Source organism: Gopherus flavomarginatus, chromosome 5, assembly GCF_025201925.1.
Source record: "Gopherus flavomarginatus isolate rGopFla2 chromosome 5, rGopFla2.mat.asm, whole genome shotgun sequence".
NCBI lineage: Eukaryota > Metazoa > Chordata > Testudines > Testudinidae > Gopherus > Gopherus flavomarginatus.
In genome coordinates this window covers 149146062-149165350 of record NC_066621.1, presented here as the reverse complement: position 1 = coordinate 149165350, position 19289 = coordinate 149146062, and the positions used below count along the sequence as shown (strand labels likewise).

At 42.8% G+C, this 19289-nt stretch overlaps 1 protein-coding gene across 9 annotated transcripts in view; it reads left to right on the top strand.

Moving 5' to 3' along the window:
- The first annotated feature begins 17 nt into the window (after positions 1 to 17).
- Positions 18 to 19289, top strand: part of KIAA0586 (KIAA0586 ortholog) — a 131260-nt gene continuing 111988 nt past the window's right edge. For 7 of the 9 annotated variants that reach the window (XM_050952505.1, XM_050952508.1, XM_050952504.1 and 4 more), the window contains exons 1-7: positions 18 to 117; positions 704 to 1052; positions 2687 to 2772; positions 4545 to 4614; positions 12160 to 12229; positions 14118 to 14292; positions 18363 to 18599. In XM_050952505.1, coding sequence (XP_050808462.1) covers positions 743 to 1052; positions 2687 to 2772; positions 4545 to 4614; positions 12160 to 12229; positions 14118 to 14292; positions 18363 to 18599 — 948 coding nt within the window. In that variant the 5' untranslated portion in view covers positions 18 to 117; positions 704 to 742. The other 2 variants (XM_050952501.1, XM_050952502.1) reach the window with 2 other exon arrangements.

The following is a 19289-nucleotide window of genomic DNA, read 5'->3' as shown; positions in this document are numbered from 1 at the left end:
CGAAAGCCTGCAGTATCAAGCGCATGCGCAGTGGCACCCGGGAAAGGATTAGGGAGGCAGGCGCCAATGGGTTGGAAGCGACGGGAGCCGTGGAGGGTAGCTGGTGCTGTTACCATGGTAACTAGCATTTCCGGTGGCTTCTGGGAAGGGGTTGAATGAGGATGTGCTGCGGCTTCCGGGGAAAACGGGGCGAGGGCACCCTGCACCCCAAGGTGGTTCTGTGTGTGGGGGGGCTGTGCTCCTGGGGGTGCGGAGGGGAGGGACCCGGGCCCCCTGTGCCCTGCAGGGTGGGCAGAGGAGGGAGCCTGTGCCAGGCGGGGGGGGTCTTGCATCTCAATTCTTGACGTGTATGTTGCACCCAATCCTCGCTATAGCACTGTTGCTGGCTAGGTGGCCCTGCTTGGTGCCGAAATACTGTGGCGTTAGGCCCATTAGAACTATTCAGGGTAGATAGTCCCTGCCCCTCCTATGGCAAGGCGATGACTGAGTGTTTATGTTGGCTTAGATCCAGGGATAATTTGCTGGGCCACCTAGCCAGCAACAGTGCTGACTACTGTGCCTTGTAAACACCACTTACTCCCCCCTTTTATTTCTTTAATCCTAGGTTTTTGTGATGTGGGTGCCCCTCTCCGTAATCAATTCATGAGCATTAATAAACTGTCCCTTTTAGTTTGTAAATAATGTTGTTAAACCCCATTAATAGGTTGTTTGGACGTGTTGAAAACTGCGTTGTGAGCTCTTCATGGAGGTGGAAAGTAATTCTAGTGTCAGCCAGGACTCTATGGCTAGCTTCACTGCCGGTGACGTGCTTATCCGCTCCACCAGCCTCCACACAAAAGAAAAACCCACTGGTGCTTGGACAGCAGCTACTGACTGCAGTAGAAAAAAAGTTAAAATTTCAGTAAAGAAGCTTCGTGAAGTGGCTTCTCCCTACCAGGCAGATGATGCAGCTTTGATTAGAGACAAAACATCCTATATTCCTCCAGCATTGTCAGCAAACAAAACTCTGCCGAATAGATCAACTGTCACTACCTCCAGCAGCGTTACCCAGGGTATGTGATCAAACCCGATTTCTGTGACATAATTTGTCTAGCCAGATCCTTTTTCCAGCATGTCATTTATGTATATTAGGAACATTGTCTGTAATGATTGATATGAATTGGTTATACTTTTTTAAAAATTTTCTAACTGACCAGATGCCATTTAGCCAGTTTTGTGAAATACTATTTTGTTTTTAACATGTTTTGTATAAAATATTTTAGAATGTTTTTCTAACTCTGTATAAAATGTCCCCAGACTTCACACACTTCTTAAATATTGCTCCAAATTCTGTGTAGTACATTCATTGTGATGATAAATTTGCTATTGGCTATTCATTATGATGAATTAGAAAGATATTCTATGTCTTGTACCTTTTGATCATTTTAGCCCTCTTTGTACCTACGTGGGGATTGTAGGTCCTTCTGTAGCACTGTACTGGAGGAAAGATCACAGACCTTTTCATGCACTTGCAGCTTTCTCTGTCTTTAAAATGACAGATTAATTTGCTCTGAGAGTCTGAACTGATAGATTTCTCAATGTATGATGACCAAAACTTACTGAGATTAGAAAGAAATATTTATTGGCAGTTTAGAGTAGAGAAAACAGTCATGGAAATATGTTAAATATTACATGCTTTGTGTGGATATTTCAAAAAAAGTAATTCCAGTGACCCCTCTGTTTTGGTTACATAATGTTTGCATGTTTAGAGGGACACATTTAACTTGAAAGGTAGTCAGTTTAAAAAAAACTGTTTTAAAAAGAGTTTCAGATACAACAGCTGCACCTGGCTGTCCCTGGTAATTACTGTGATTACAATATTAAAATCAGATTTTTACAGTTTAGTTTTTTTCCTGTGGTGTTGCTTTGTGAAAGACCCACACAAACAGCTGAACCCAATTAACTACTTATACATATGAAACAGTGAAACTGACAAATATACAGGTAAACCAAAAAAACCATAATATATTATTTCCTCTAATTTTTAAGTTCTGGTAATTTTTGGTGCTTGCTACAATAGTAAGTAAAGCATTTTCATGTTAGGAATTTTAATTATTTTTTTTTTAAGTTGATGACATCCCTTTAACAGTGTTTCTCCCTACGTTTCAAGTGTATCTTAGATGTCTGGCAGCTGAAGCTATATCTTATTCCCTGTCACCTAGAAACTACAGTAATGGGTTCATTTAAAATAGCTAAAATTGACACATACTGTGCCATGAATTTACTGGGCTAGAGTGTGCCTCTTATCTCTTTAGAAAATAAAGTTTTCATTGTTGATCAAAGGATCACACAACTTTACAAGATGTTATCCTTGTAATAGGGCATCAGAATGCATTACCCCTTTAATTTATGTTGATTTCATACTGAATTTGATCCCGAGTTGTCATTGCATCATTTGCAATTCTCACTTACAACAGAAACTTGCTGCATGTCAAACAGGTTAATGTTGCATCTCAGGCATTGTTCATTAATATGCCAGTTCCAAGTTGACACTCAGCTCATTTGTGCAATGAAGGTCATTTTGTTTAGTTTAGATTTTTAAATCTACAGATATAGAAATGACTAAGATCTGGGACGGACTAGTGATACCTGTCAAAGGTGCATAAACTATATGTGCATAACTACACTAAAGTCTCTTTTATTTTAGCTGTCCGAAGTATGTTGGCTGAAAGAAGTTCAGAACATCTTCTTTCAGTAGAAAATGATTTAGAACCCACGCCATTATCACAGAAGGTAAGAAGAGTTACTGTTCTGTTCCTGATCCTACAATCCTGAAGTGTATGCCATACTTCCATCTTAAAAGGTTATATATATGATCCAAATGTTAGTACATCAGCAAACTACTTCTCTCTCCCAGGGGCTTTTCTGACTTAGGCCCTGTTCCCTTGAAGACTTCTGCATGTGCTTAAGTTTATACACTGGAAGTATTGAAGTCAATGCACATGCATAAGTCTTTGCAGGATCCAGAGCCTTCATATTCTCTTAACCTATCTAGTATGTAGTGAGTATGAATGCATCGTTTTCTTATGTTCCACCTATAGCAACTGTTTTTTCAAATTACAGTGTAATTCTTCCTATGAAATTTCTGCTCCTTGAAGAGCACAAATCAATATGATTTCCTGAAGACCTTTAATATTATGATTATAGTTTCTTTTGCTTCCTGTCATTGTTAATTTAAATAGACATTAGTTCATATCAATTTATTGAAATTTCTTTAATGTTTTGATGTGACCCTTTCTAGCTCAATTAGTTTCTCCTTTTATATTTGCTATATTTTCTGTAGTCTGTATTTGTTGAGATCTGTTTTATGCAAATCCATTGTACATGGCCATGCGTAAGGATAATATTCTCCTGTGGTGTGAAGGACTGCAGATGGGTTTCTGTATGTCTCAGAGTAGATCCATTGACAGTTTAGTAGTGGCAAATAGGACTGGTAGCTATTAGCTCTACTCATAGGCTGAAGTAGTGACTATAGAGCAGTGGTTTTCAACTTGTGGTCTGCAGACCCCTGGGGGCCTGAAGACTGTATCTAAGGGGTCTGCGAGATGTGACTATGAAAATAAAGTTTCAGATCCCAGAAAAAGCATTCCATTTTTCTGATCAATGAGAAATATGTGAATAGTCCCACCTACAGGTCAAAACTCAGAAGTATTGTCATTACCACAGAAGCCCACAATTAGCACCCTTTCTCACATTGTGTCAACTGCTGTGCAGTATATATGCAAAACTTATAGTTGAATTCTGTTCAGTCAGTTTTCAGTCTAAGACTTAAAGAGTACAACAGTTTAAATTTCTAAAGGGGTCCATGCCTCCATTTGAAAGTTTTTAGGCATCCGCAAATGAATAAAGATTGAAAACCACTACTGTAGAGTACTGTTCTGCTGATCCACATCAAAGTTTAGAGTATGGTGGTGGATTTTTGTCTCCCCAACCCAACCAGTAGAGCATGATTATTCAAGGTTTATCTTAGTGAAATAAATTCCATTATATGGCCCCAGTCCTGCAATCACTTATGTATATGCTTAACTTTATGTGCATGAGTAGTAATGATGAAATCCATTGGGACTGCTTGCACATGTTAAGATGAGCACATATGTAATTTACATCACTATTAATGAGTTATTTGTATAAAAATCCTTTGGCCCACCAATGCGCAAAATAAATGCCTTAATATTGAGATTACTTCTTATTTTTAGTCTAGATGCATTACTGTCCAGAAAAATTCACAATCAATATTATTCTAGGTTAGAGGGTACACATAGTAGGGTCTCTGAACAGCAGCTTGTATTACTTCAATGTGGAAGTCTTTATGCCCACATGTTCAGCAGCCCTGTCTCTTTCTGAAACTTTTGGATGCTGATAAAAAATGAGACATACTTTACTGATTTATAGTTGCATACTATATTTCTTTTGTGTTTTGAACTTATATAATAAACAGTTTTAAAAATTTAAATTCTTCTCGTTACATGTTATTATTTGTTTTCCTCTCACGCCTATCCCTAAAGGATTACTCTAAGGAAGCTGCAGTAAAAGGAGTTCCTTTGCAAGTAATGGAAGATGGAAATAAACCAGAAGGTAAGACAAAATATCAGACTTCTATAACCATTGTTAAGAAAACAGCTGTTTTGGAAAATAGCTGTAAAATATGTTTGTTTCATATCTTTTCCTTCAGTATAAAAATTGTTAGTCAAGATGCTGCAGTTCATGAGTTTCACTAGTAAAATGAAGATGACTTAAATCCTTGCTTTTTAACAGTGGGAGTTCTATTCTATTTCATTCTGTACTTTACCATACGAGGTCATACACTATGTTCATCACTGTAGTATCCGAGCACCTTCCAGTAGTGTATTAAACTGCATTGCCAGAAATCTTGGCAGCCTCCTAGTACTGAAGTGGTGCATGCCTTTTAGTAGAATATTCAAGAGCTTGCAATTTTTGTTTCGAAGTGCTTGTTTGGTGACATTAGCATGAGGGCAGTAACTGCAGCAGTGAGTGTGCATATTTTTGCAAGCAACCAATTTCTAGGAAAAGCGGTATCTTTTAAAAATGAGATTTGTTTGGAATCAGCTTTTTGAAAATGGGATTTGTATTTTAATTAAATTGGTCAGTTTTGTCCCCTAAATTATATATTTTTTTAAAATTAATATGTATAAGACTTTAACAGCACTGGTAACATTGCAATTTCATCTTTTTTGATGATTTTTCAAGTTTGGTTGATAAGGGTAATAGTGTGGATGTAATAGACTTCTGAAAGGCATTTGACTTGGTATTGCACAACATATTGATTAAGAAATTAGAACAATACACAATCAACATATCCCATTAAATGGTTTAAAAACTGGCTAGCTGATAGGTCTCAGAACATAATTGTCAACAGGGAATCATCATCGAGCAGATGTATTTCTAGTGAGGTCCTGCACAGATTGGGTCTTGGCCAGTGTTCTCTCTAATTTTTTATGTCCACATGCAGAATGCATTTTATTATGTGCACCAATATGGAGGTGATGTGTGGTGGGGCCGAGGGGTTCAGAGAGTGGGAGGGGGCTCAGGGCTGGGGAACAGGGTTAGGGTGTGTGGGGAGGTAAAGGCTCTGGCTGGGGGTGTGGGCTCTGGGGTGAGGCTGGGGATGAGAGGATTTGGGTGTGGGAGGGGGCTCAGGGCTATGGCACAAGGTTGAGGTGTGGGGGTTGAGGGCTCCGACTAGGGGTGAAGGCTCTGGGGTGGGGCCAGGGAAGAGAGCTTCAAAGTGTAGGAGGGGGTTCAGGGTTGGGAGGCAAGAGGGTGAGAGCTGTGGCTGGGGGTGCAGGCCCTGAGGTAGGGCTGGGGATGAGGGGTTTGGGGTAATGGGGTGCAGGTTGGCCTGGAGCTGCAGCGGGGAGAGAGGACTATGCAATTTACAGGGAACTTAGGTCTTGGCCCTACACTATTTAACATTTTTTATCAATAAGCTGGAAGAAAACAATCATTACCCATAAAGTTTGCAGATGACAGAGGTTGGGGAAGTGGTGAATAATGAGGCAGAGAGATCACTGATACTGACCTAACGGGATTGCTTGGTAAGCAGGACTCAAGCAAACAATATATATTTCAGAATGGTCAAATGTCATACTTAGGATGGGGGCTGTTTCCTGAGAAGCAATGATTCTGAAAAAGACTTGGGGGTCATGGTGGATAACCAGCTGAGCGTAAACTTCCTGCGCAGTGCTGTGGCCAGAAGTGCTAATGTAGTCCTTAGATCAGCTGGCTGCAGGTTTCCCACCACTGACTTAGATGCATGAGCAGAGAAATCTTGAGTAGGAGTAGAGAGTTATTACCTCTGCGTATTTGGCATTGGTGCAAGCACTACTGGAATCCTGTGTCCAGTTCTGGTGTGCACAATTCAAGAAGGGTGTTGATAAATTGGAGAGGGTTTAGAGAAGAACTATGAGAATGATTAAAGGATTAGAAAACGTGCCTTGTGGTGATATAGACTTAAGGACCTCAATCTGTTTAACTTAAAGAGAAGGTTATGGGTGACTTGATCACAGTCTGTAAGTACCTATATGGAGAAAAGAAACTTGATAAAGAAGGCTCTTCAATCTGACAAAGTTATAAACGCAGTTCAGTTACTGGGAGTTGAAGCTAAACAAATTCACATTGTAAAGAAGAAATATGTTTCCAACAGTGAGGGTAATTAACCATTGGAACAACTTATTAAGGGCTATGGTTGATCCTCCATCACTGGAAACTTTTAAATAAAGATGAATATATGCTCTATTTCAAACAGGAATTAATTCAGGGAATTCCTATAGCCTAGCTATGTCGGAGGACAGACTAGATGATCACAATGGTCCATGCTAGCCTTCTATGAACGTTTTGTTCCGTTCTTAATAAGCTATTTAAAAAAAAGTTATTCATCTATAACAGGCCTGCACAACATGCGGCCCTCGGAGGCTCACTGTGCGGCCCGCAACAGGGAATCAAAGGGCTCTGGGCTGCCAGCAGCCGCGGGGAGCCCAGAGCCCTTTAAATCCCAGCCGCGGCAGGTATTCAAAAGGCTCTGGGCTGCCCACAGTGGCGGGGAGCCCAGAGTTCTTTAAATCTCAGCCGTCACTGGGATTCAAAAGGCGGGGAGCCCAGAACCCTTTAAATCCCAGCTGCGGCCAGGATTCATAGGGCTCTGGGCTGCCAGCAGCTGTGGGGAGCCCAGAGCCCTTTAAATCCCAGCCGCGGCCGGGAATCAAAGGGCTCTGGGCTGCCCGCAGAGATTCCCAGCCGCGGCTGAGAGCTAAAGGGCTCAGGGCTCCCCGGCGGCTGCAGGCAGCCCAGAGCCCTTTGAATCCTGGCCGCAGCTCCAGCGGATGGGCTGGGGCTGGGATTTAAAGGGCTTGGGCTCCCCTCAGCGGCAGGAGCTCTGGGCCCTTTAAATCCCTGCCCCAGCCCCGCAAAGCTCCGGTTTCCCCCAGCTGCCGGAGCCCCAGGCCCTTTAATTTGCCCCTGACAACTCCCAGCCACCTCTTCAGCTGGGAGCCCCTGATTGATTTAAAATCAAGTATGACCTACCCACCCCAACCTTCCTTTTTGGCCCACTGCAGTTTTGGTGGGCCAGCGCTGGGGAAGGAGGGTTTGTTTCTGCAGGGCTGGGCGGTCCTGGGGGTGTGTGTGTTTCCATGGGCTGGGAGGTCCTGGGGGGAGGGTGTTTCCACGGGGCTGGAGGGTTTCGGCCCTCAGGTGTTTTCTTTGGAGTAATGTGGCCCTCGCCACTTTACGAGTTGTGCAGGCCTGATCTATAATTTGTGCTGCATTTTACTAAGTGATGCATCGAACATGAAAGGAGTTTATAACCAAAAAGTAAACTACATTTTAAAACTCTTTTAGCTTTAATAATCAGATGTTAGTATAGGCAAATAAATCTGTTTTTAATATTTCACTCTCACCTTTTAATTACATATCATATGGAATATCTGCACTAAAAAAACCTATGTTCTGTGTAAAATTGTTAACTCTTAAAGACATAATTATAGTCTCTTCCCTGAGCATTGGCAGTGGTTTTGCTATCTGTGAGTTTTTTAATAAATATTTGTTGGAAGAAATAATTGAAAACACAGTTATCCTGATAATACTTAAAACGATGGTTCGGAAGCTAACTGCCCAGACATACAAAACTTCTTTCTGAGTTCTTTTCAATATCATGAAGGAAAACCTTTTAAAGGTTTCATTATGTGGATGTCATTCTAAAAATACTGATTTAGGATGAAATTTTATAGTGTTATGCAGGAGTTCAGGCTAGATTAGAGGTTCCTAAACTGGGGCATGTCCCCCAGAGGAACATTCGAGGGGGTGCGGTAGGGTCCGGGCCAGCCCCCATCGGGGCAGGGAGGGAGTGCCACTCAGCCTCGCTCCTGGCCCCGCCTTCAGCCGCAGCCCTGGCTCCTTACCTGCCCCCAGCTTTGGCCCCTAACTGCAGCTTCTGCTCCCAGCCCTGCACCCAGCTTCGGCCCCCAGCTGCGGCTCTGCTCCCAGCCCTGGACCCGTCCCCAGCCTGGACTCCTGGACGTGGCTCCATTCTGGCCCCAGCTGCAGCCCCACCCTTGGCTCTCTTACTCCTGTTTCCCCCCCCCCATCCTGGCCCTGGCTCCCGGGGGGCGTGGGAGGGAGGCAAGGGGAGGGAGTGAGACGGGGTGGGGGGGGATCGCAACTATGAAAAGTTTGGGGACCACTGGGCTAGATGATCATAATAGTCTCTTTCTGGCCTGAAATCTATCTAAAAGAAGATTGTGTATGTTTTTTCTCTGTTTAGTTGTCAAACTTAAGAGAAACTACAGCCCCTTTAAGGATAGGTGCAAGGGTTGGATTGTTGCTATGGGAACCTACTTACAACTAAACAAGTTGTTTGTGAGAGATTCCTTCTGTTGGGAGTTTGGTGCCTTAGGTGCAATTTGGAGGAGGGGTAGGTTGTGTAATCTTAAACTGAAGCGCCATGTAGTCAGGTAATGGTCCTGTAGTAAATTGCTAAAATGTTTACTTCACTTCATTTTATGATAAATTATTACTTTCCTCTAATAGTTTTTCTTAATTTCTTTCAAAATGTGTTTGATTCTTTTGAGAGTAACTGCTATGAATTCTATTCATAATGCTTTTGTCCCTCTCCTACATGCATGTAAAATAAATTTGTAAATCCTAAATTCCTTGTGAGAATACATCAGTTCTTGAACTTTTCTGTCTCCGGGTATCCCTGTGTATAGGGATAACTGTTAGATTCCTGTAGCTTATATTGGTTGTATAAAAGTGAATAATTTAAAACTCACTGTTTACATGTTGAAAAAATGAGTTTAAATTAATAAAATATAAATATTTTTCCCAATCCTAATCTCTTATTTAAATCAGAGATGCCAATTTTTAAAGTATAGTTTTACGCTGTAGGCTGTAAAACAACTGTAAAAAGGAGCATGCAGTGTATTTGCAGCCGAGTTGGTCCCAAGATATTAGAGACAAGGTGGATGAGGTAATAGCTTTTGTTAGACCATCTTGTGTTGGTGAGAGAGACAAGCTTTCGAGCCACAGAGAGCTCTTCCTCGGGTCTGGGAAAGATACTCTAGCATTATAGGTTGTCACAAGGCAGTCACTCTATATCTCACCTATCAGTCCTCATCCTCAAAGGAAACCTGCACAACACTTTCAAAAGATGAGCTTGGGAGCATAAAGTCATTACTCTGCTAGAAACTGAAACTCACAGACTGAACAGAGACTGGGTTTATAGCTTATTACAACAGTCTGTAACCCCCTAACCTCCTCTTTTTGTCCTGTGATTGCAGAGGTGTTAACAAGCCACTCTGTCTTGAACAGTCCCTTAGAATATATTCTAACTACTTACGCAAAACAATCTGTTCCACCATACATTTAACTGAGATGCTCAGAGTTCCTTTCCCACTCCTGAACAAGAGCTCTGTGTGACTTGAAGCTTGTCTCTCTCTCACCGACAGAAGTTGGTCCAACAAAAGATACTACCTCGCCAACCTTGTCCCTGTAGAAAGAAGATCCATGGTTGTACTTGAACGATTTTCAGATTCTGTGTGCTCAGCTTACATGTATAAAGATGCGTCTAACTGCCAGCCTTGCAAACTCAGTCTGGAATCAGTCAGTGATTCTTCCTGGATTGTTCATTGTCACCATGGGGCAAATTCTGACCTCAGTCAACCTTTGCAACCCCATTGCCCTCAGTGAAGTTGCACAGATTACCCTTGTAATCAGAGAACAGTGAAATAGGAATGCGTATCCCCCACCCCCTTTAAACACTGAGATGAGCAGATATAACTGAATACGTACAAGGATCGGATTTGTAGAGTAACAAAGGGCATCTTTAAACCTGGTCACTTTTTAGAACATTATTGAGGAGGAGACCCCATTGTGAATTACTGAATTTCACAAATTGATAAATAAGTAAAGTTAAAAATGAGTAAGGTTAATGCATTTCAAAATTTACTTTGTTCGTTGCTTATCAAGTGCACTTTAACCTTATCTGATAGTACCTAGTATATTAAGAAAAGAAAAGATCCACCCTCTGTGCAGCCCTCAGAGTGAGGTGAAGAGGGCCGAGCCCTTCTTATCAAGGTGCAGCATATGTGTTTTGTTAAATAATGTACAGTAGTATCAATAATGAGATCTTACTACAGCTACAATTTCTGTTAAATCTATGCAGATTAGCAATATGCATATTAGCAAGGTTGTATTGTAACATAGTTTAACTGTCCGTGGCAAGCAGTGCTGCTTCCTCTGAGTTTTCAAGATCCTGTACTAAGTAAACTTGGTGCAGCTTGCTTATGACTATTGGATTTGGGGTCCTCTGTGATGCACAATGGGAGAGAATCCTGATTAGGGGATCTTCTAGAGCAGGGGTGGGCAAAGTACGGTCTTGGGGCTGCATCTGGCCCTTCAGACTTTTTAATCCAGCCCTCGAGCTCCCGCCGAGTAGCGGGGTCTGGGGCTTGCCTCGCTTCAGTGCTCCAGCCAGGGAGCAGGGTTGGGGGCTTGCCCCACTCAGCGCTTGCTGTGACTCTGCGTGCCCCCTGGAAGCAGTGGCGTGTCCCTTCTCCGGCTCCTACACATAGGGGCAGCCAGGGGGCTCTGCACACTGCCCCTGCCCCGAGCACCACCCCTGCAGCTCTCATTGGCTGGGAACTGAGGCCAATGGGAGCTATGGGGGTGGTGCCTGTGGATAAGGCAGCACGCAGAGCCGCCTGGCTGTGCCTTGGCGTAGGAGCCGGAAGGGGGACATGCTGCTGCTTCCAGGAGCTGCTTGAGGTAAGCACCACCCTGAGCCTGGACCTCTGATCCCCTCTCGCACCCTAACCCACTGCCCCAGCCCTGATTTCCCCCTCCAAACCTGTTGGTCCCAGCCCAGCGCACTCTCCTGCACCCTCAACCCCACATACCCAGCCACACACCAGAGCCTGCACCCCAAGCTGGAGCCCGTACCCCCACCCCAACCGCCTGCCCCATCCTGGAGCCTCCTCCCGCACCCCAGCCCCTAATTTTCTGACCATTCATGGCCCTCCATACAATTTCTATATCCAGATGTGGCCCTTGGGTCAAAAGTTTGCCCACTCTTGTTCTAGAGCATTTGATGGTGGGTGAAGGCTGCTGTTGTACTTGATGATAGTACAGGAAAAACTATATTAATACCATGCAGTTTTAGTTCATTTTTGTTTATTAGAAAGTTTTGGTTAGAGTTTGCACAATTTAAATGTATATGTCATGTGGTGCACACATTCAAAACGGTTATTATTTTGACAGCATTCTTAACTTCTTCAATGCTTTATGTGAGAGAAAATAAATTTATAGTTATTTTCAGAGCGCATTGGGTTGTCTTATCACTGAATATTTTTAAAACGCAGTAGTCAACGATACTCAGATTTTTTAGCCCTATGTTAAATGATGCCTAATATTTGTCTTTTCATAACATAAAGCCATTGCCTGTGAAGAAAACATTTACACTCTGAAATCATGTGGCTTGTGTGTTCAGCTGTGATGTACTTTATACTAAATTTCTACATGTTACTGAAGTAACTTTTTTTACCACCTTTATAAAAGGAGACCTGAAAATTAAATTGACGAAGTGTATATTATATTCTTGTTTCATAGATGGTGATATATTTATTTCTCAGTACACTGCTGGTGAGAAAGAAGCTTTACGTGCTGTATTAAAGCAGAGGTAAGTTTGAGCTGTTAATAATGTCTCAGCTGTTAAGTTTCTATTAAGATATGCGGTTCCTGGTTTCCCTGATCCCTCTTAGTAGCACTGGTAAAAGGAAAATAGTTCTTCATTCTCCTCCGTTAATATTCTGTTTATACTTGTGGAAGTATTTTTTCAGAACTCATTTTTTGGTTTGAAGTCTATTTGCCTTATAGTGTCTTTACTATTTTGTACAATTTTTTTCTTTAATGCTTTCGAAAACCTTTTGGAATAACGCCTTAGTGTTTCAGAAAGGGGGCATGAATTGTTCTGATTTATTTAGTGCCAAAAGCGTGCTAGGCATTTTACAAACAAACAAAGAGATAAGGTCCCTGCTGCTAGCAGCCTTCAGCTTGGACTGTAGCCTGGTTACAGACTGCTTGAATAAGGTCAAGTCTATACCACAGTCTAGAACTGCATATGTAATTGAACTAAGTGACAGCCAGCATGTAACCCCGTTGTGTGTCATGGTGGTAGTCATACAGACCATGCCCTTAATATTACAAACATTAACAAATGGTACCTCTGTAACAAATCTTTATTATCTTATTGCAATAAAGATTTAAATAAAATTCTGTAGTGTCAGCTGTGTGGGAGAAATGTGTAATTTTTCTTTAAAGGAAGTTTATTGTTGAAGAAGCCATAAATGCATGTATGGGTCTGACCCAAGGACCTCTTGATGCCAATTGGCAAAAGGGCACAGGGGTACATAAGGGTTGCAGGAATTCCCTGGGTCTGATATCTACATGCTTGTCCAGCAAAGAATGTCATGTAAGGTCGGTAATGAAAGTCTGTGTCATACTGGAAATCATAATAATTGTGAGATGCATGTACAGAAAATATGTGAAATTATGTATAGATACTAAAAATTATGTTCTTTAGGTCTGAGAGTTAAGACAGGTCACCAAAAGATAATCCACGTACTCCTGGCTGGGAGATAGGAAGAGATGCTTATCTCACTCTGGCTGGTCATGTGCACATTAAGTATTATGTGGTTCTCCCTGGATGCCCATTTACAGACCAAGCAAAATACCAATCAATAGGTTGTGGAGGCTGCAGGAAAAAACAAAACCAGCAAGAGTTATCCTGCTTAGGAGTAGGACAGTAAACTTCTGAAACTATACCTGGGTGCAGATGAACCCCCAAGTTATTCCTTCATTCTGTGAGGACAAGTTGCCATTGGAGCCTATCTTATGAGAAGGGATTTCATCCAACCTGACTGAAAATGCTTGGAAAAAGACTTTCTGTATGCTATCTTGTAAGGGATAGGGAATGCCTTTGTGTATTAAGCTTAGGCGTAGAAAGCATGTTATGATTCTGTTTTATATGTAACTGTTCACTGTATTCTCGTTCTTTCACTTGAATCTCTGTTCTTTGATAATAAAGGTATTCTTGTTTTCACTAAAACTATATCTAAGTGCTGTGTGTTAAGTTGACTCTTACAACCGGATGTGTACTATTCCTTTGGAGGTAACAAATCTAGGAGTGCTGTGAGTGTCCAGTTAAGCAGGGGTTGAGCATTTCAGAGGGATATTGGGAAGGTGTGTGTGTGTGTGTGTGTGTGTGTGTGTGTGTGTGTGTGTGTGTTAACCTATACAGAGAAAGGCCTGCTGAGGCCTGGAAGGCAGCTTGTGTTGCCAGAGGCTGGTAGTTTCATGGAGCTGATCCATAACAGGCACAGACATGCTAAGGGCAGGTGGTCGTGAGGCCCCTCACAACCCTGGGTATCCCTGGAAAGCCTCACAATGGCTAATGGTGCTGAGGAAAGGCTAGTTTATGGGGAAAGAGTGGAGGGAACGGGAACGTTATGTTTGATCAGGAATTGACAAGAATGCCATTCACAGGAAGATATGTTTTGTATTTACAGAACCCAAAACCCTCCTGTATTTAAGGAGGTGAAGGTACAGCTTTTAGAAAATGTATCTGCAGAAAAGAAAGAGAGTACTCAAGATACCAGATCAGCACACAGCAATATAGATTCAGCTGCAACCATCGCGGCAGCCACAGCAGCTGCCATTGCTACAACTGCTCCACTTCTCAAAGTAAGACATTTTTTGGTAAAATTAGTTCTCTATCAAGTTAAATAATAGAAATAATAAATAAGTCTGAGATGGCTAGTAGTGAAGCTCCCACTGTCTTTCATTTGCATTCTCTTCATATGTGCTCACAGTCATCTCGAACAGCATGGCTCATTGGGGCGGTAGGAGGGGATGACAAAAGGATACAAACACTGGGTGCATTCAGTTAGGTCTCTTCTATGTATTTGTAGGTGTAACCCAAGGGCCTCTTGTTGCCAGTTGGCAGAAGGCACAGGGTACATTGGGGTACAGGGATCTTCTGGGTTTACCAGAAGCGGTCATGTAAGATCTCTGCTGAAAGTCTGTCCCCCTCTGGTCATCTTAATCATTGTGAGATGTATATACAGAAAATATGTGAGAACTTTGTTTTTATATTATATATAAAGACAGTGTGCCTTGAGACAAACATGGAAGGAGGATCTCAGACATCCTGGTTGACGATGCTGGGGAAAGGACTTGGGAGTAAGCTGTTCTGTAGGAGATAGGGGAATGTCTTGCGAGTGAAGTTGAGGTTCTAGAAAGTGTATTATGATTTTGTTTGATATGTAACCAATTGTTTCCAAAATTCTTGCTGTCAGTTGAGTCTCTGTTCTTTGATGATAAACTTATTCTTGCTTTCACTGTAAATATAAGTGCTCTGTTTTAAGCAAATTAGTGATCCTGAGCTGGATCTTGTAAGCTGATGTGTACTATACCCTTAGGAAAAGAGGATCTAATTGTTCAGTGGATCAGGGGCTGGGCACTCCAGAGAGATGCTCTGAGGACTCAGGGGTTGGTGTGTATCTGTTGCTAACCTGTACATAGAGCATGAGGCTTGCAGAAGCCTGGAAGGCAGCTTGTGTTGCCAGAAGCTTTTGGAGTCAGGGAGCTGATCCACAGCAGACACAGACAAGATTCCCTCATGGTAAGGGCAGGTGGTAGTGCTGTGCTTCACAGCCCTGGGTACCCTGGGAAGTGTCACAGTAGATAGTGTGATGTTGTGCAGTACATAGTGAATAGGATGGGAGAAAGCCCATGTTTGATAGATTACACCGCTGTTTATAGATCCCCAGAATAACAATGGGGACAGTAACACCCTTTAATTCAATGTCATTTGGTGGTAATAGTGTCCCAGCTTGTCTATGAATGTAGACTCCTGAGCCGCAAAAAACTGGCATCGTGAACTTTTCCTGTACAGCCCAGGCCTCTGTGGTCCACGAGTGCCTGCATAACAATGGAGTAGTACTCTTTTTGTGGTTTATGTACTCATGCTCCTTGAGGAGGGCAAATTATGGGCACCTGAATGCCATCAATAGCCCCGCCACAGTCAGGAAACCCCGTTCTTTCAAAGTCAGCAGTTACCTTTGGAATATCTTTAATGTCAACCACTTTGGGGTAAACCACCATGCCTGTTTGCCTCAGTTACCTCTGCCATCACTTTACCCACAGTCGACTTTCCAACCCCAAACTGTTTGCCACACTTGGAAGGTGGTAAGGTGATAGGGAATAGCCAGCATGGATTTGTAAAGAACAAATCGTGTCAAACTAATCTGATAGCGTTCTTTGATAGGATAACGAGCCTTGTGGATAAGGGAGAAGCGGTGGATGTGATATACCTAGACTTTAGTAAGGCATTTGATACAGTCTCGCATGATATTCTTATAGATAAACTAGGAAAGTACAATTTAGATGGGGCTACTATAAGGTGGGTGCATAACTGGCTGGATAACCGTACTCAGAGAGTAGTTGTTAATGGCTCCCAATCCTGCTGGAAAGGTATAACAAGTGGGGTTCCGCAGGGGTCTGTTTTGGGACCGGTTCTGTTCAATATCTTCATCAACGATTTAGATGTTGGCATAGAAAGTACGCTTATTAAGTTTGCGGACGATACCAAACTGGGAGGGATTGCAACTGCTTTGGAGGACAGGGTCAAAATTCAAAATGACCTGGACAAATTGGAGAAATGGTCTTAGGTAAACAGGATGAAGTTCAATAAAGATAAATGCAAAGTGCTCCACTTAGGAAGGAACAGTCAGTTTCACACATACAGAATGGGAAGAGACTGTCTAGGAAGGAGTATGGCAGAAAGAGATCTAGGGGTCATAGTAGACCACAAGCTTAATATGAGTCAACAGTGTGATACTGTTGCAAAAAAGCAAACATGATTCTGGGATGCATTAACAGGTGTGTTGTAAACAAGACACGAGAAGTCATTCTTCCGCTTTACTCTGCGCTGGTTAGGCCTCAACTGGAGTATTGTGTCCAGTTCTGGGCACTGCATTTCAAGAAAGATGTGGAGAAATTGGAGAGGGTCCAGAGAAGAGCAACAAGAATGATTAAAGGTCTTGAGAACATGACCTATGAAGGAAGGCTGAAGGAATTGGGTTTGTTTAGTTTGGAAAAGAGAAGACTGAGAGGGGACATGATAGCAGTTTTCAGGTATCTAAAAGGGTGTCGGCAGGAGGAGGGAGAAAACTTGTTCACCTTAGCCTCCAATGATAGAACAAGAAGCAACGGGCTTAAACTGCAGCAAGGGAGATTTAGGTTGGACATTAGGAAAAAGTTCCTAACTGTCAGGGTAGTTAAACACTGGAATAGATTGCCTAGGGAAGTTGTGGAATCTCCATCTCTGGAGATATTTAAGACTAGGTTAGATAAATGTCTATCAGGGATGGTCTAGACAGTATTTGGTCCTGCCATGAGGGCAGGGGACTGGACTCGATGACCTCTCGAGGTCCCTTCCAGTCCTAGAGTCTATGAGTCTATGAGTGGACCTCTAGCAGTCTGGAGTAGCCAGCTTCTAGACAGCTATAGCAGCCTGCTTCTAGTCTGCCAAGAGTGACCTCAGATGTGTCTCTTTACGCTGGAGGATGTGGGCAAGTTGCTCACAAAGCTCCAGAAATGTTGCTTTCTTCATGCAAAAGTTCTGGACCCACTGCTGGTCATCCCAAGCCTGCATGATGTTGTGGTCCCACCAATCTGTGCTTGTGGCCTTGCACCAGAAGCAGTGGTCTACGTAGGGGGCATCAGCAGCCATAAGAATTATACTGAACAGCAGGATTGAACAGGGATGGATTAAAGTCTCACACGGATTCCCCTGCCAGGGCAGGGGCCCTCTCATCTCTGCTTGTGTTCCAAGCAGCGGATCCTGGTCTCAGCTCCTTTGCCTGTTGGGCACTGCTGTTAGGTGGATCAGAGCTCCTAACTGCCGTGTGTTGTCTGTCCCGCCCCCTCTCCCTGCAAGTTGGACAGGAAGCAACCGTGCAGCAGCCTTGGTCCGGAGCTGAGTGTGGGTCGTGTCAATCCCAATCCCTATCCTAGGCTGGGCTGGGCTGGGCTGGGCTGGATGGACTGCACCAGATGATGAGACAACCCCCACCCCACCCCCCAGTAACTCTGTGAGCAGGTGTGGCCTTGGCAGGGAGGTGGAAGTGAGAATGCCTGCTTCTGGCTCCTTGCTGTTGGGAAAATGGTAGCATTCGGAGGGGAGAGGGAAAAAGACTCGGCAGCCACGTATATCCTGTTAAATTTAAATACCCGTGACCATGCTATGAATTTAAAAAACAAAACAAAAACCAACACCCCAGTTTTCTCAGAGCGATAATTATATGCTATAGTTTTGTGGGGGGGGAGGTTGCCAATGAGAGTTAATGTAAAGATCGGTTTAACATAAAAGAGAGTCTGCAGCAATCTGATAATATTTGTACTGCCTATTTTAAGGGATGTTTTTGTTCATTTTATTTGGGTAAAAGGTGGCTTGGCACTAATGAACACTACCTGTTTAATGCTGTATTTATCTTTTGAAAAGGTTCTCTTGTGTTATTAAATCACCCCAAATCAGGACTATTATTATCTGAATCTTTTGAAGAAAATATAGATGCCAAAAAGTGTGTGGTGTGATGTGATGGTGGGGGAGGGATATTGGGAACAGATAGGAATGGTATTAATACCTGCTTCCTCTTGCCTCAGGTTTCAAACTCAAGAGTTTTAAAAATGTATAACTACACTTCTCTTTGAACTATACCTGAGCTACAGAGTCTAATTTCTTTCCTCAGGTTCAAAGTGATTTGGAAGCAAAAGTTAGCTCTGTTTCAGCATTGCTCAGTAAACTGCAGGAGACAGACAAGCAGCTGCAACGCGTTGCAGAACAGCAAACAAATATAAAGGCTCAACAACAAGAGAGATCCCGTTGTCATGACAGAGTCAACGAGCTTGAAAAACAGATGACTGTGTTAATGGAACAGCGTATTCAGCATCTTGAAAAGTTACAACAGCAACAAATCCATGTCCAGGTACCTGCATAGAAACACAGAGCTTCTTGCTGTTTCTCTGCCTCTGTGTCTTGGTGTGTTTATACTGAAGTTTGTTGTTAAATTTCTTTAATTGAGTAAATCTGCAACCGTACTTTCACATGTATGAGATTGTTATTGTGCCCATATGTCTATGCCGGGGGGATTAGTTTGGTGGCTTCTTACCTGTCTAAGCAGTTAAAATTGCAGAGGAGAATGTGTGGGATAGGACAGAGAGGTTTTATGACCTAGTTCCAGAGAGGGAGGATGATCAAGTGGTTAGGGAGGTTTGTGGTTAGCCTAGACCTGGAGAATGGAGTTCAAATTCCTGATCTGCCGCAGACTTCCTGTTTGACCTTGAACAAGTCACTTGGCTTCTCTGTTTTAATTCTTCATCTGTAAAATGAGGGTAACAACGCTTCCCTACCTCACAGGGGTGTTGTGAAGATAAATACACTAGATTGTGAGGCCACTGGATACCACTGTCATGGGAACAAGTAACTTAGATTGTTTGGGAAGCTTTCAACTTAATAATAGTGCTGTATGTGATTGTAGCATAGGTAGACATAGCTGAGCCAGCTTTAATCTGCAGTGGATCAGCATCAATATGCATTTCAGTGAAGACTAGCCCCGGGAGTAATTACCCACAGTTCTGGAGGGGTTTGAACAATTTGCACTGAAGCGTGAGCTGCC